This window comes from Channa argus, chromosome 8 (genome assembly GCF_033026475.1).
Source record: "Channa argus isolate prfri chromosome 8, Channa argus male v1.0, whole genome shotgun sequence".
In the NCBI taxonomy this organism is placed as follows: Eukaryota; Metazoa; Chordata; class Actinopteri; order Anabantiformes; family Channidae; genus Channa; species Channa argus.
The window spans coordinates 24,117,261-24,132,622 of NC_090204.1; the positions used below are offsets into that span (position 1 = coordinate 24,117,261).

General features: G+C 39.4%; 1 protein-coding gene and 1 long non-coding RNA gene across 3 annotated transcripts; both read right to left on the reverse strand.

The window, feature by feature from the left end:
• Nucleotides 1-207: 207 nt before the first annotated feature.
• LOC137131158 (uncharacterized) lies at nucleotides 208-1,019 on the reverse strand. Its single transcript, XR_010914960.1, has 3 exons — nucleotides 909-1,019; nucleotides 448-549; nucleotides 208-369 (listed from the first exon to the last, which is right to left on the reverse strand). It is a non-coding gene; the product is annotated as an uncharacterized lncRNA (long non-coding RNA).
• A 5,609-nt stretch (nucleotides 1,020-6,628) lies between these two features.
• On the reverse strand, nucleotides 6,629-9,708 carry LOC137132295 (spore coat protein SP96-like). 2 transcript variants are annotated; one of them, XM_067514628.1, is made up of 5 exons: nucleotides 9,564-9,630; nucleotides 8,942-9,061; nucleotides 8,689-8,856; nucleotides 8,443-8,559; nucleotides 6,629-7,624 (listed from the first exon to the last, which is right to left on the reverse strand). In XM_067514628.1, the coding sequence occupies exons 1-5, from the start codon at nucleotides 9,613-9,615 to the stop codon at nucleotides 7,164-7,166; spliced, it is 918 nt and encodes a 305-aa protein (XP_067370729.1). In that variant the 5' UTR covers nucleotides 9,616-9,630; the 3' UTR covers nucleotides 6,629-7,163. The 2 variants fall into 2 exon arrangements, 1 of the variants encoding a protein (XP_067370729.1); XR_010915093.1 differs by having other exon boundaries at nucleotides 7,287-7,624; nucleotides 8,942-9,043; nucleotides 9,564-9,708.
• Between the last annotated feature and the right edge of the window lie 5,654 nt (nucleotides 9,709-15,362).

Genomic DNA, 15,362 nt, shown 5'->3' on the forward strand with positions numbered 1-15,362 from the left:
GACACTGTAATGGAGCTGTGCATTGAGAGGTGATGGGGTCACATGTGAAACACTGAAGACTGTTATCAGACTGGGCAGAAGGGGCTGAAACACAAAAGAACAAGACAAATCTTGTATTTTATATGTCTTAAAATAAAACATATCAGGATGGCAATGCTCTTATTGTCTTTCTTAGATAGGAACTTTTCCATCTGTACTCACCAGGTAGAGTTTGAGAGTTGCAGTTATCTGTGTTGCAGCACTGAGCAGATGCAGCTGCACCAGAAAAACCCAACTGTGTTGAAAATGTCTGAGAGCCTGTGGTTGGACACAGGGAGGATGATGCACAGGCCTTGTAGATCTGCTGCACAGTAGATTCAGATGAAGTGGCTGCAGAGTCAAAGTGTGTTTTGTTAATATGGACAGAAATGAGCCAGAACGTCACTGAATATGGAAAGATGACATTACCTTGAATGGTAGCTGTTATACACATGGTCTCTGAGGAACATGTGACTGCTGTTGTGTTTGAACACTGTGCATCAGTGCAGGTTTGACACTGAAGTGCTCCAGCTGCAATGGAGACAACACAGTCACTTAGTGACAACAAAGCCACTGTCTGAGTTTTGATAAAAAGGCTGAAAATTCTTCTTGTTTAAAAGCTTTTAAAACATTGTGTCGTCGTTGTTTAATGCTGGTTAAAAAATATCAGATACCACATTATATACAGTATGAGACTTAGTATTTTCTAGCTAATTTCTCAGTTTTCTTCTTCTAGTAGTTATGTACTGTACTATGTGGACTCGTATCTTGTACAGTACTGTGCTTTACCTGCTATTAATTTAGTGGTTGGTTTAAAAAAACTGGTTAAACATAGAAGTTAAACTCTGCAGTGTGTGTAGAGACTGTATTGTAGGAAGAAGTCCAGTTACCTGTGCTGGAGAAAGCCCAGATGAGGGTCAGAGAAAGAATCAGCTTCATCGTGATGAACAGGTACTGTAGGTACTGCAGGTACTGCAGGTACTGCAGGTACTGCAGATGGGTTTTCCTGGATGCTTATACTACAGCTCACTGCTCTTTTGTACTTTATATACTGGCAAGTATGAGATTGGGTGTGTTTCCATTTCGCATTGTGACAACTCCGATCGTCACTTGTGCTTTTGTTACCTGACAAAAACATGATATCAGTGGATTTAACCACCACCTTTTTTTCTGTTTCAGCAATGTTCACTGGTTTCTGGAAATGTTTTATTGAGTTTGGGTTCATATAATTATGTTTTCTTCTTCTATGTTTTTTTTTATTATTTTAATTCCAGAGATTGAATAAAACAATCAGAAAGTAATGTGTGTTTTGTTTTCATACAAATTGGTTAATATATGTGGATTACATTATATATATCTATGTGATTGACTTTTATAATTGTCATTCATTCAATAATTACCATAGTTGTTAGTTTTTTATCTTCATAATCCTAAATTTGGTATCATACACCGTTGTTGATCTTTCATTCCAGAGTCAATACCACATAACTATCCATCTAATCATATTGTCACATTTTGACAGGGAGAATTTACTGTGCTGATGTGCGGTGTAATACAATCCTGACTCGCAAATTATCCCATTGCTGACTTCTGATCCTTTGGTTCATCTGGAATGTTGTGAAACTGGGAAATGGTCTGTACACTCTGTTCAACAGTGGTGCAGACGACACTAAAACTGTCACAGCAGCAGGTGTGACAGCAATGTGGTGTATGTCAGCAGAGAATTAATATAAAGGTCTCATCCAACCGCTGTGAACCCAACAAATGAACAATTGGCTTCTCCTTAAAGTTCTACATTTGTCTGGATGTTGCAAAATGACACAGTGTGCTGGCACTAGCTGACACCAGGATTGTAGACCCGAATGAGGGAGTCAGGGGAAGCAGGAGCTGTTAAAATGACCCCTCTGTGGGTGAGAGTCAGAGCTTTCAGTGTAGAGATCTGAGATGAGATGCGTCGTTTGTCCGTTTTGGCTGATCAAAAATGAGACGCTGCTGCATTTTGGAGCATCTGGAGAGGTTGTGCATGGTGGAGGCCCCGTTAGCGGGACACTGGAGCAGTCGAGACAAGATGGGAGCGGCGCCTGCACAGTGAGTTGGGTTGCATATTCAGAAAAGTAGGATGTGATCTTTCTAATGTTGTAGAGGGCAAATCTGCTGTTGAGAGAGAAAGAGATGTGGTCAATGAATCTGAGTTGGTTGTCAGTGAAGATGACAGACTTAGTGTTTACGATCACTGAAGATTCTAAGGTGATGCTAATGAAGGTCTGCCTGGGAAGATTAGAACTTCTGTCTGATTCCATAATTCACAGGTGATCTCCAACAATGTTTCCACTAAAAACTTGGCTTTTTGTGGCGGGTTTTTTAAAAGCGGCACCTGTGTTGTCAAATTGATGACGTTGTTTTTTAAAATCTTTTTGTCTTTTGTCTACGTGCATGTGTTTTCTCGATTTACAGTTGCGTGAGCTCTCAGGGTCACCGTACACATCAAGTCAAACAAAAATAATAAAAAAAATCCAACACCAACTAGAAGTGTATGTCTACGTTCTAATTGCGCCTTCATGTAACCTGCTTTGACGTGGTTCTGCCCTTCATTAGAAATGTGAGGCTAGGCGTTCACGAGGAAAAGGAAAAACCTACAGAGCCTGTCCACAACAACCTGCAACTGCATACCTGCACATTAATTTCATGGTTGACATTGGCTCTGCTGTCATCTCAATATTAACCTCTTCCAGAAGGATGGAAGTGTGTGAACAACATGCGGCTGCTTTAGATGGACTCCATCAAGTCACCAAGTCCACAACGGAGGATCACAGTTAACTAAAGAGAAACAGTGTGTGACTTTCTTCAAACAACAACTTTTATCATCTCAGTCAGTGACTAATGCTAATTTACAGGCTGTGTTTGTGTTTGATTTTTTGGATCAGAATCCTCACACTCACGATTATTTTAAAGTTTAAAGGGGGATCTTTGCCATGTTGTTCTAAAAGGACTGAGTGAAAAGATGGTAAACATAGCTTTGGATATTACCCAGCGCTTTGTTGCTGATCCTCTCTGGCATCACTGCCACACCTGCTGTTGTTGAACTGACGCTATTCTCCCTGTTGTTCGCTCAATAATAGCTACTGAAAACCAACCTTTCTTTAGGTTGTGTGTGAAACACAAATGCATGTACGACATTCCTTCAACCTTGTTCATTGCTAACTACCAACTAAATACTCATCATTTTTTCTATTTGGAGACTTTGGTGTGTGTTTGTGTGATTCATCATTTAATGACTTCAGGCTTGTCTGTAGTCAATCCACGTGTCTCCTTATTGTTGGGCCTTTGGTTGGATATTTTGATAAATTCTGCTTCATGCTACATTTATATTTACTGGATTTGTGCTGTTTCTACATGGAAGAGGTGAAGACTGAGTAAATGAGAGCTGGGGTGAAGCCTGAGATGTGTACTTACTCTGATAATACATGTTGGTACTTAATTGAAATTATATGACTTTTTATTCTAAAAACAGAGGTTTACAACGAGAGTTGGTATATTGGCTCTTTATTTTAAAACCGTTACCGATTCGCTGGCTTGGACAAAGAAAAACTAATTTGTCCAGGGTGTGATTATTTGTGAGAACTTTATTGAGTTGGACAAAACAAGCTGTTTAAATTAAAGTTTGAGTCTTTTAATCAAGAAAAGGATTTTCAGATTAATCAGTCATGAAACACTTTTTCTAAAGAAAATGCAAATCGTGACACATTTCAAAGGCTTTGGAGGCAACAGGAATGGTTTTATTTAGACTTGTCCACCAGAGATGAAATCCCAAAGCAAACGTGCAGTAAATAGTTTGTAGTCTACAAGTACTTTGCCTGGAATTAGTTGGAGGAGCCACTAACTGACCTCTTAGAGCACATTTTGCACCTGTGCTGTGTAACTGTCGAGATATCAGAGCCCTGAAAAGTCACCAGAGCCCTGAGTTTCCATTGGAGGCATGAAGACAATATCCTGAAAACATGTTAAATAATGTTACATAATGCATTCAGCTCACTGAAAATCACTAGTGAATATGTGCAAAACACATTCAAGCTGTGGGAAGTGGTTGAATCAGATGGAAGAAATGAGGAAATACAGAACATGAGGTCCCAGGAATTTGTTTTCTTTTTCTAACTTTAGGCTGTTTATGACTCACATATAGGGTTCAATTAACCTACAATAGGACCTTATTTCTTATTTGTTTTAAATGGAAAAGTCATGAACAATGTCTTGTATCATAATGTGTGTGTGTGTGTGTGTGTGTGTGTGTGTGTGTGTGTGTGTGTGTGTGTGTGTGTGTGTGTGTGTGTGTGTGTGTGTGTGTGTGTGTGTGTGTGTGTGTGTGCGTGCTCTTGTGGAGGGAGTAAAGGAACATTGCCGTGTGGGTTTCATTCATTCTCACCTGAGTAAACACCACGGTAGAAACTTGGTTATCACCACTGCGGTTTCTCTTGGACAGAGCGAAGCTGCTGTAGCTGGTTCTTTCTGCTGTATTTCACAGACAAACACAACAGCTTTCAGTCAGTGTTCCGATGCAGCCGGCACCAGTTGGGGTTCAATGTCTCGCCACAGGACACTACCTCTACCTCCTGAGCCACAGTCGCCCTTTTGTGGATAATTGCAGCCAAAAATATCCCATTTTGCAGCTGCTTTTCTAAATTGTGAAGTGTGTTGCTCTGTTTTTTATGATTTCATTGCAAGGTTGCACAAACTTTTAACTAAACAAATTTCTGGAGCGACTGCACTTTGAAAATGTTCAGTGCTAGATGCAGGTCTCAGCCACAGAGTTCCAGTCATTGATCACCTGTTTACAGCCTCTTACTTAGTTCTTGCCTGTGTCCTTACACTTATTGTCTTTGCTCTGTCTTTGGACTGTTTCCTGGACTCACATCTCGTCCACCCTTGCTGTCTCCCTCACCCACAATATGCTTGCTTTGCTCTCTCAAATAACTTCCTGCTCTTTTCCGCATTTGGGTCTCAAACTGGGACTTTTGCATAAACCAGTAATTTTCAACAAGTTTGTCAACTTAGGAGAATCAATGACTTGGGAAACAAAACTCTTTTAACATCAGCTTTAGAAGCAGCTTCTGTAAATCAGGCTGGATTTTCGAGTGTTATTGTGACTTAGTCCATCTATTGTAGCTGGTGGGAGCATGTTAGACACCTTCCAGTGGCTGCAGGAATTACGACAATCAAGAGCTACATCAGGTTAGTTTAGGTTGCAGGGTTTATAACATAGGGACACGTGCTAATGGAGGGAGGAAACGTGGAACTGTTGAATGTGATTAGAATACTTAATAGCATGATGTAATAAAACAGTCATGTGTTTCTGCTCACGCTCTGCAGTTTGAACCTTCCTTATTTTGTTTATGCTCGTTTAAACTATTTCTGTTGGGTCTTGTTCACTAAAAACAACACCACACCCAAAGCAAACACTTCCCTCTTCAATCAAAACCACATGTTGTGTGCATCCAAATGTATATGCAAATTTACACACACACATTCTAACGAGAATCACGGACTCCTGCTTTCGCTGTCAGTCTTTTAAAGGTGTGTGAAAACATTTTTTAAAATTCCCCTGTAATCTTACGCAGACTTAATTAAAAATACATTTACTTCATTAACATTAAGCTATGCATTAAAAACTATTGTGTTAAACCCTGAATTTGTTAACAACTTGTCATATGTCAACAACAACTCCTACACAAACCACTTCAACCGCAACTGCCAAAACTTCCTGTTCAAACACCTTCTAAAGATACTGCTACCAAAATGCCTGCAACATCAGGGTGTGTTGCATCGCTAGTTTAGACCTGCCACAGCTGCCAAAACACTCATTTTCACTGAGGCCTGAGGGCGAAACATGTGGTGCTGCTCATTATTTCTATTTTATCTTCTGTGTTACGTGAGATGTGTGCGACACACTGATATTTAAAATACACAAGATAATATACTTTTAGGTTGAGATTATCACAGGATCAGAGGCTGTTGGTGTGACATTGGAAGACCTGAACTGTGCTTCTCTTCCTGTGAAATGTGACTCTGTAGGTGGTTTGTAAAATAACAACAAAGAGAGATTATTGAGTTATAGTCCAGTGATGGCTGACATCTCTGGCCCAGTCACTGAGTATTTAGATTAACAAAGTCTTGGAGAAAAAAAGACTTTTCCACAGGAGCCTGAACAACTTTTGCAATTATTGCTGTACCGTACGTTGTGTGACGTTAACAAAGCCCACAACATTGTTCCTGAACGTGTTTATTTTGTGCCTGAATCTCGCTCTATACTGTAAACTATACGGTAATAATTAAAGAATTCTCAAACAATAAAACTAATAAAAATTGCCTGAATATATTTGTTTGAAAACATCATAAAAAACTGACTAATACTGCGAATGGGGGTCTCCCCGTATATGTGTCTCTGTGTTGTCCCTGACACAGACTGGAGACATGTCCAGGGTGGACCTTTGATAAGCTCCAGCACCCTGAGACCCTGAACAGCGGTTACAGATAATAGATGGATTAAGTGTGTTCATATTAATATTTAAAATATTGTGTTGACTCAAAAATCAAAAGAAATGTTCACACTCTCAAATCAGCACGAAGACTTTTCCTTTATTCAAACTGTCACAAAGAAAAAACGTTTTAGCTCTGCCTTTTGTGTACAACTGTTCCTCAGTTTTTCAAATCCCACAACCACCAAAAACTAAACTATACACACATTTACACGACACAATTATTACAGCTTTCTGTGATAGTATCTTTAATATATTACTACAAAATCTACCCCAACACACTGAAGCAACAATTCACTTTCCCAACTTACCATAAGAAAAACAACACAGAGAGTTAGCACACAAGTCCTAGTTTTTCCATCGGCCTACAGTAATTATCATGTTCATTCTTATCTGTTAATAATTTCTCTTTAATCTATTTTTCTGCATTTTTCATGTTTCATGTCCAATTAAAATGACATTGTTTGCCATAGTTGTCTTTAGTGACAAAGGATGTTTCTTTGGACGTTATTGTAACAAGTTGCTGTCATTGGTATAAAAACACAAGGTTGTTGTTTTACTATAATTTTGGGATCTATCTTGTCTCTTCATCAGTGGTTCATGCTTCTCTGTGGACTAATAAAATGTAATAATAAATAGTCCAAGGAGCAAAAGGATCATATTCAATCTAAAACAGCAGACAGTGTTAAATGTCGTGGCATTATTGGTTGTGTGATTTGTTGTAGTTGTTGGTGCTGATGTTGTTGTTGTTGGTGCTGATGTTGTTGGTGCTGATGTTGTTGTTGCTGATGTTGTTGTTGTTGTTGATGTTGTTGTTGCTGATGTTGTTGTTGTTGGTGCTGAAGTTGTTGTTGTTGTTGGTGCTGAAGTTGTTGTTGTTGTGCTTGTATTTGAATCTCGGAATACCCTCTTTTTAACAGTTGGCCTGTTGCACAAACTGGTCCCACAACACATTGGGCCAATGGTGATATTACTGAAACCTTGCAACAACGGTAAAGTGACTGAGCTAGAAGCTGGTGAACACAGGTTTGCAGATGTGCAGCCCAACACTGAAACATGTCTGGTTCCTCTCATCACTGCAGATAAAAAAAGAAAGAAACAAATAAATAAATAAACAGTTGTAGCTTAGTAGTTTGTAGTTTTTGTCAGTTTAAAAATAACGATGAAAAAAATAATACTAGCTAAGTATCTCATGATGAGGTACTTCTTTCTTTTTACAGTAAAGGTTGAATCAGTTATTTGTGACAGTGACACTGGTTAGACAGGGTTATCTGCATATCTTCCCTTTGGCAAAATAGTCCTTTAGTTAGATGGCTTTTATTACTGGACAGTTTGTGGATTGTTTTGCATGATTTTATCGCGTGAAATTGTATCCTGGATTACGGGTCACGTTGACCGATGGTGGTATCTGAAGTTCATTTTAGCAGGACTGTGAATAAGAATGCAAGCATCAGGAGGGACCAGAGGAACATTTTGTGGAGCCAGGGATGTGATGATAGTTATTTATTAAGAACCTTGGACACAACACGTGTGTTTGTTATTTGGAAAATAATAATGAGAAATAATGAGTTTTTAAGTGACTCCCGGCATGATCTGGAAATTTGAGTACAGTCATACTCACTAACAGTAAGGCAGAGGGATCCTCACAACATCGTGCACACACGCAAAACAGTTCACTATAGTGTGTAGTTTGTATTATATCTGTGATATACTGGAAATAAGTTGCAGTGAAATGTTGAATAATTAAAAATGTGTAATGTTCCCTTACACTTAGTACACGAGTAAATGTGTTGACTTTCTGCCACAGTTTGACTTTCCACATTTCACAAGTTCTAATTAGCTTTAAATACTTTGAGACAGGAAAACACCTTTGAAAAAAATCACAAAGACTCACCGCTCGCTTCAAAGCAGCTGTCCTCCACTCCCTGACACTGTAGTGGAGTGTTGCACCGAGAGGAGCGGGAGTCACAAGAGAAACACTGCAGGCTGTTATTGGTCTGGGCAGCAGGGACTGAAACCCAAAAGTCAACATCATTAAGGCAGGAGATCATATTTAAGTGTTGCAGTATGAAAGTAGAGCATGTCAGAAAATACCCTTTTTTAAAATCTGAAATAAGTTTCCGGGTCTACCTGTACTTACAATCTAGAGTTTGTGAGTTACAGTTATCAGTGTTGCAGCACTGAGCCGATGCAACTGCACTTGAAACACCTTCGCTGGCTGAAAATGTCTGAGAGCCCGTCGCCGGACACAGGGAGGAGGATGCACACGATTTGTAGATTTGTTGCTCGGTGTTTTCAGATGAAGCGGCTGCAGAGGAAAAGTGCACTTTGTTAATGTTGAGAGAAAGTCCACATGGCAGTGCATGTGTTTCAGTGAACAGTAATAGACCTACCTAGAATGGCAGCTGTTATACACATGGTCTCTGAGGAACATGTGAGTGGTTCTGGGTTTGAACATCGAGGATCATTGCAAGTGTGACACTGAAGTGCTCCAGCTGCAACGAGGAGAACAACTGTCAGTGGAAAGGATCATATTCAAAGTCTAATCACACATCGCATGAGATTTTTAGAACTAAAGGTTAGTGATGATTTCTGGTTCAGAGTGATTTTGAGAGACACAGTGGTTGCACTGGTAAAACAAGCTGTGGATGCAGTTCCCTTTTTCTATTTAATTATCTTGTGATAATGAGATAACCCATTAGCTCTGGACAACAAAGCCCATTTTCCCATTAAAAGGAGAACAATTTTCAACAAATTAGTTTTCAGGCAAAAAAAAACAAAACAAGAAAATTATTCCATTATCAAAAGTAAATGGTTAAAAAAAGATAATGTGTCCATGTTTGTTCTCGGCTTCCGTGCACACATTATTTAATCTGATCTAATCTTTATTTTTATCTCTAGATTATCTGCCGCTGTACTGGATTTCACATAGCATTTTATCCTTCGTGGTAAAACTTTGTTGAAGCTGATGTATGTATAAAAAATAAAGCCTATTATAATAATATGTATAATCACCTGCGCTGAAGAGCACCCAGACATGAGCCAGAGCGAGGATGAGCTTCGCCATGACGAACAGGAAAGTGATGTCGATAATCTCCGCAGCCCTTTAAATATCGCAAAGGCGCTGATAATGACGTCATTAGTTTTCCTGGAGCTTTTCTAGGACACGTCCTAGAAAAACTTCATTAATGTTCCTTCCGCACAGTGGACGAGGTTTTCCTGATACTCATAAATAAACACAGAAAGAAACATTCATCATAGTATGTTAAGTAGGATTAGAGACCTTCCTGGTGTGATGTTGGATGTATATTTAATATATTTGCATTTCCACAGAAATCATTTTCACAACAGTTATGTTGTTTAGCAGTCACTCCTGGTGTATTGGGTCAGTATGTGAACACATGGTTGCCTATTTGACGACCTCTGCCACTGATGAAGGTAAAGAGGACCACTTCAGGGGTTCTACTCATCTGATGAAGGCGTTAAAACCGACTCACCAAAAGCTGACAATAAATATTGTGTAAAAGCATTAATGTATGATTTAACAGACATTAAATTTTTTAACGAGGTTTTGACAGTTGTTCAGTGTTTGTGTCAAACGCTCAATTAAAAAACAACTCTCCACGAACTTAAACAGGTCAGGGCAGACGTTCGCCCTCACTGAGCCTGGTTCTGTTGCAGGTTTCTTCATTTAAAGGTTGTTCATCTGTTTCACACTTGCTAAAGAAAGATTTTATCCTGACTAGTCTCCCAGTTCCTGCCGCAGAAAAACATCCCCACAGCATGATGCTGCCACCACCATGCTTCACTGTAGGGATGGTGTTGGCCAGGTGGTGAGCGGTGCCTGGTTTCCTCCAGACATGACGCTGGCATTCAGGCCAAAGAGTTCAATCTTTGTTTCATCAGAGCAGAGAATTTAGTTTTATTGAGGAGTGGACTCTACCATTCAGGCCTGATTGGTGGACTGCTGCAGAGACGACTGTTCTTCTGCTTTTCCAGATCATGTCCAATCAACTGAATTTCGCAAAGGTGAACTCTAATCAAGTTATAGAAACATCTCAATGATGATCAGGATGCACCAGTTTTGAGTGTCATGACAAAGGCCATGAATACTGACGTGTTTTTTTTTTTGTTTTTTTTGTTTTTTTTAATTTTTACATTTGGAAAAAATTCAAACAAACTTCTTTCACATTGTCATTATGGGGTGTGGTTTGTAGAATTGTGAGGAAAAGAATGAATTTGATCCATTTTGAAAGGGCTGTAAGGGTAGAGGTGCTGTAATAGGCTGTGTGTGCACGTTTGTCCTCTGTATGAGACAACACATAGACTACATAACTGCATATACTGTGACATTTATGTCACTGATTGCTTGAGGCAGGCGACTCCACATATTCTGATTGTGATGTAGCCCATCAAACTTACTTTGTGTTCCATGTAAGTGAGTGATAAATTGAGTTGGGTTCATTTCTAGACCACCAGCAGCAGCAGCAGAGCCTAGTTTTGCATTTCCCAGGTAAGCAAATTCACTACAGTGCTGCCGTTAGTCAACCAGTTGTTCCTCATGTTAATTCTGAGGCAAATTTATGGAGAAATGCATCGAAACTATTGCGAAGGAGCCTTATCATGCAGGACAACCATGATGCAAGTTTTCTTTGCTTTAATTTACTTCAAATATCTTTGCCCACTTTGGGTGAACTGATTAAAAATGTCCCATGTTCTTTGCTGTTGAACCCGGAGATGTGGATCTCCGCCTGCACACATGAGGCCTCTCCCCGTCTTCAAACTGCACTCAACATTACTGGTGCTGCCCTCTCCTGGCCACATGCTGCTGGTTCATCCCTCTGTGTGTTCTACTCAGGAGTAAAGATGAGGAGCACAGACAGCAAATGGACCGTACCCACTGTGATTCAGCAGACATTACTAGTAGGACTTTTAGTTGCAGCAGAAGCTGTGGTTGTAGGAGTAGTTGTTGCTGTTAAGGCAATGGTTGCTTTTGTGTTAGCAGATTTATGTTGGTGCAGAAGCTGCTGCTGCTGCTGCTGCTGCTGCAGTGGACACAACAGTATCTATTGAATTGTGGGGTAAAATCTTTTGATTCATCTCAAACTGACCAGGGAGGAAGCAACTAAACATGGATTGCAGATGCCCAACCATCTGCAATTTATTATGTTAATGAGCTACTTTTTAGACAGTTTGTTTACTTAAAGCTAAACTATCTTACACTAACTTTAATTATTTTTTCCAAACCTTGAAAAGAGGTTCTGTTGAAGCCTCTCGTGACACAGACTCACAGATCAGCACCGATAAGAGTGCACACATATCCACTTCTGGACGTTTTTGAGCAATGTTCTCCCTTGATTAGAAAATGTTGCAGTGTTCAATTATTATCTGTGTTACAATTACCTGTGTTGTAGTTGCACGTGAAACATCATCCCACTATTATGGAGTTTTTTTCTATTTTATTTTACTTTACTATTACTATTATTTGTTACCATTAATTATCCTTATTTTTATACAGACGGCATTTATTGTGGACGGCAAAGTAAGAATTTCATTGTGCAGGGAAACATGCTTTCTGTCTGTGCATATGACAGTAAACACTTTGAATCTTGAATCTTTTGGTTATATTATTGGAATTGACCCACATTATTATGGCTGTGGTTCAATTTACTGAATGGGTCTTGTGATGTATCCAGAAACACATTTTTGTAAATGCTTCTAAAAGACAAACAGTGAAACTGTCTCTGGATATACTGCGTACATGTAGTGCAGTAGTACCGTGTACAGAATTGGGTGTCTGTTTCTCCCCTTCCCTTTTGCTCACTCACACAACCTACACATTAAGACTTAAAATCAAACCAACCACACAAAAGCATCTCTTACATTATATTGCACAAAGTATTTGCTCACCTGCCTTTAAACCCATATGAACTTTAGTGACATCACATTCTTAATCCATAGGATTTAATATGACGTCGGCCCACCCTTTGCAGCTATAACAGCTTCAACTCTTCAACAGCTTTCCACGAGGTTTAGAGTGTGTTTCTGAAATACATAATACACAGTGCTCGCAGTCTTCGCTCTAATTCATCCCAAAGGTTTTCTATCGGGTTGAGGTCAGGACTCTGTGCAGGCCAGTCAAGTTCTTCCACACCAAGCTCACTCATCCATGTCTTTATGGACCTTGCTTTGTGCACCTGAATTCATTTGTTTGGATGGTGAGCGAATACTTTTGGCAAAATAGTTTATATAGCCATAGCTCACACCTATTCAAATTGAAACATTTACAAAGTAACGGATATACATTTATTTTGTGCAGGATCAACCAACTTGGGAGATTCCAGAGACGCAGATCTGAAGTTACAAAGAAACAGTGCAACTTTATAAAAAACCAAAACCTCATGGCTCAAAAACTACTGCATTTGATGCGTGAAGTAAATATCTCTGTTTCTATACCCACAAAACCTCTGTGTTTGTGTGTGTGTGTGTGTGTGTGTGTGTGTGTGTGTTCCTTTAGGAGTTTAGGCTGTGTAGGTTGTGTGGGTTGACATTTAGTGTGAAACGGGAAAGAGAAGGGAAGTGGTCCGAAACCTAAAATCCAAACCCTTTACCTGCTTATGTGGCATCAGATTGTTTTAAAAATGTGTAACTGAGGTGTTCACAAGTTCATAGCAATAAGCAGCTCATATGCATATCTTAATAATAAAAACGTGTTCCGTAATAAATCTACAGTGACTTTGTACAGGATCATATAACTGGCGAGATCAAGTCAGGCTTCTGATCTAGATGGAGACATTTTTTTGGATGCAATTGTTCTCATGTCTCCACAATTGTTTGTGTATTTGCTGTGGACATGAAGAGTTCAGACAAGAGGACTCTTGCAATACTTATATTGAAATTCTTACTTGTCACAATGTATTTTGAATATTTAAACTCGCTTTATAGATATCTGGAATGTTGTCTCAATTTTGCATATCTGAAATCTGAAATGGGAGTTTTTCCTAGTAAAAATATAATCTTAGTGGATATCTATTCAAATCAATTCAACTTTATTTTTATAGCGCCAATTCACGACAAAGTTATCAAAAGAAACTTTCCTCTTTCATAAAGCTTATAGTTAGTTATAGCTATTTATTTGTCACCACTGTATGAAATTAACTATGTGTCTTCTTTCTCCCGTAGTTGTCTTTGTCCTTCTCTGTCTCCCTCTCTCTGTCCCTCTTTGCAGGTGTCCCCGGCTCCGAAGCTGTGTTTTCCAGCGGCTACTGGCCGAAACTTTTATCCAAAGCGAATTACAAGTGAGGTACAAGGCAGCAGAAATCTAAGTCAAAGAGAAAACATCGAAGCAAAGTCCTGTCAGAAAAGTGTTCACAGTTCACGAGATGCGAGTGCGAGAAAGAGCAGAAAGGAAGTTTTGGGGTTTTTTTTTTTTGTTTGTTTGTTTGTTTTAAGATAGAATAGATTTAAGTGCGTAGGAAGATGCTGAGTAGCAAAAGTGATGTCATTTGTCCTAAGAAGAATGATGCTGACATCACAAAGGACAGTTGTGGATGGGAAGAATGTCTTTGTGGAAATGTGAAATTTCCTTTTTGACTTCCAATATGTGCAATATATGTCTAGTCTAGCAAATAAATGTTAAAAGGCCACCTGTACTTTTAAGAAGTTTTAGATAAATTAAAAGTAGTTCACACTAGTGAAATCAACGTTTTAGATAGAATTTAGTAATTAAATACAATTGTAAGAATGTGATTGTGGATATATATAAAGTAGCATTCTGACTGCTGAGAATGCAAATATAACTATGCGAAATGCTATGAGAATATTTAAAATGTAACTCCACATATATGAGTGTAGTTCCATTTAATGTAAAACTGCTTGCCACAGAATAGGCTCATGGTCAAAAACAGGCACTGATCAGAAGCAGAGTTGCACAAATGTAAAGTGAAGGCAAGAATCTGTTTTATATAGTGAAAATGACAGGCAGGTGTACAAAGAACTGGAGAATCAGAGTCTGTTCAGGGAACGCAGTGCAGGTGACCTGGAGTTGGAGCCTGGTGGGAGAGTTAGTGGAAAAAAAACAAGAATAGCATCAGAACATCTGGAAAAAATAGAATTGTCAATACATAAAATGCTTTATTTGTCATTATATCTGACATTTTGTCAGATAGTGTCGGCCCTGAGCCACTGTGACTGAACGGGCCAACTGACCTGGTCCCTGACACACGTGTTTAGCAGAAAGGGAAACCACAGCACCTGAGAGCATGCAGACTGTACACAGAAAGGCTTTGACTGAACCCGGAACCTAAATCTTGCTAACGCTAATGTCATCGCATGTTAAGCACTTTGGGACTTTCAGAGTCATAGAACAGTGCTGTATAAAGGAGGAAAAACCAAAAGCCACTTTTCTGTTATCCTGCTAATCTTCGGTCATTTGCATGTATAAAACAAGGTCTGCAAATATGTGGTGCATCAGATGTCAGTCCCAGCTCCTGTCTCACACCAGTGGGTAACATTTTGTTTAAGTTTCATGCGGAAGCCGCAGAGCTGGTAAACAGCAGCAGGTGGAAAACAAAAGACTGAAGCCGCATCTCTCATCTCTGGTTATGGGCAATGTGAGGTCTCTGGGGAACATGGTGGACAAGTAAGAAGGACAATATCTCTTGAGAGAGTGGACTAATGTGTTTCACAGAGACATGTCTGCATGTCTGTATGTGGACTGTCACACCACGGGGTAGAAGACACTGGACCCCTGAGCAGGTCTGACCAAAACCTGATCCACCTCCTACCTGTGTACAAGCCCCTCACCACCAAAAC

Excerpts from the sequence above, each read along its gene's own strand:
- LOC137132295 (XM_067514628.1), bottom strand. The coding sequence starts at position 9,615 with ATGGCGAAGCTCATCCTCGCTCTGGCTCATGTCTGGGTGCTCTTCAGC. Across the intron at positions 9,062-9,563 it reads CTGGGTGCTCTTCAGCGCAG|TTGTTCTCCTCGTTGCAGCT; the intron begins GTGATTATACAT and ends TTCCACTGACAG. Across the intron at positions 8,857-8,941 it reads TATAACAGCTGCCATTCTAG|CCGCTTCATCTGAAAACACC; the intron begins GTAGGTCTATTA and ends TTTCCTCTGCAG.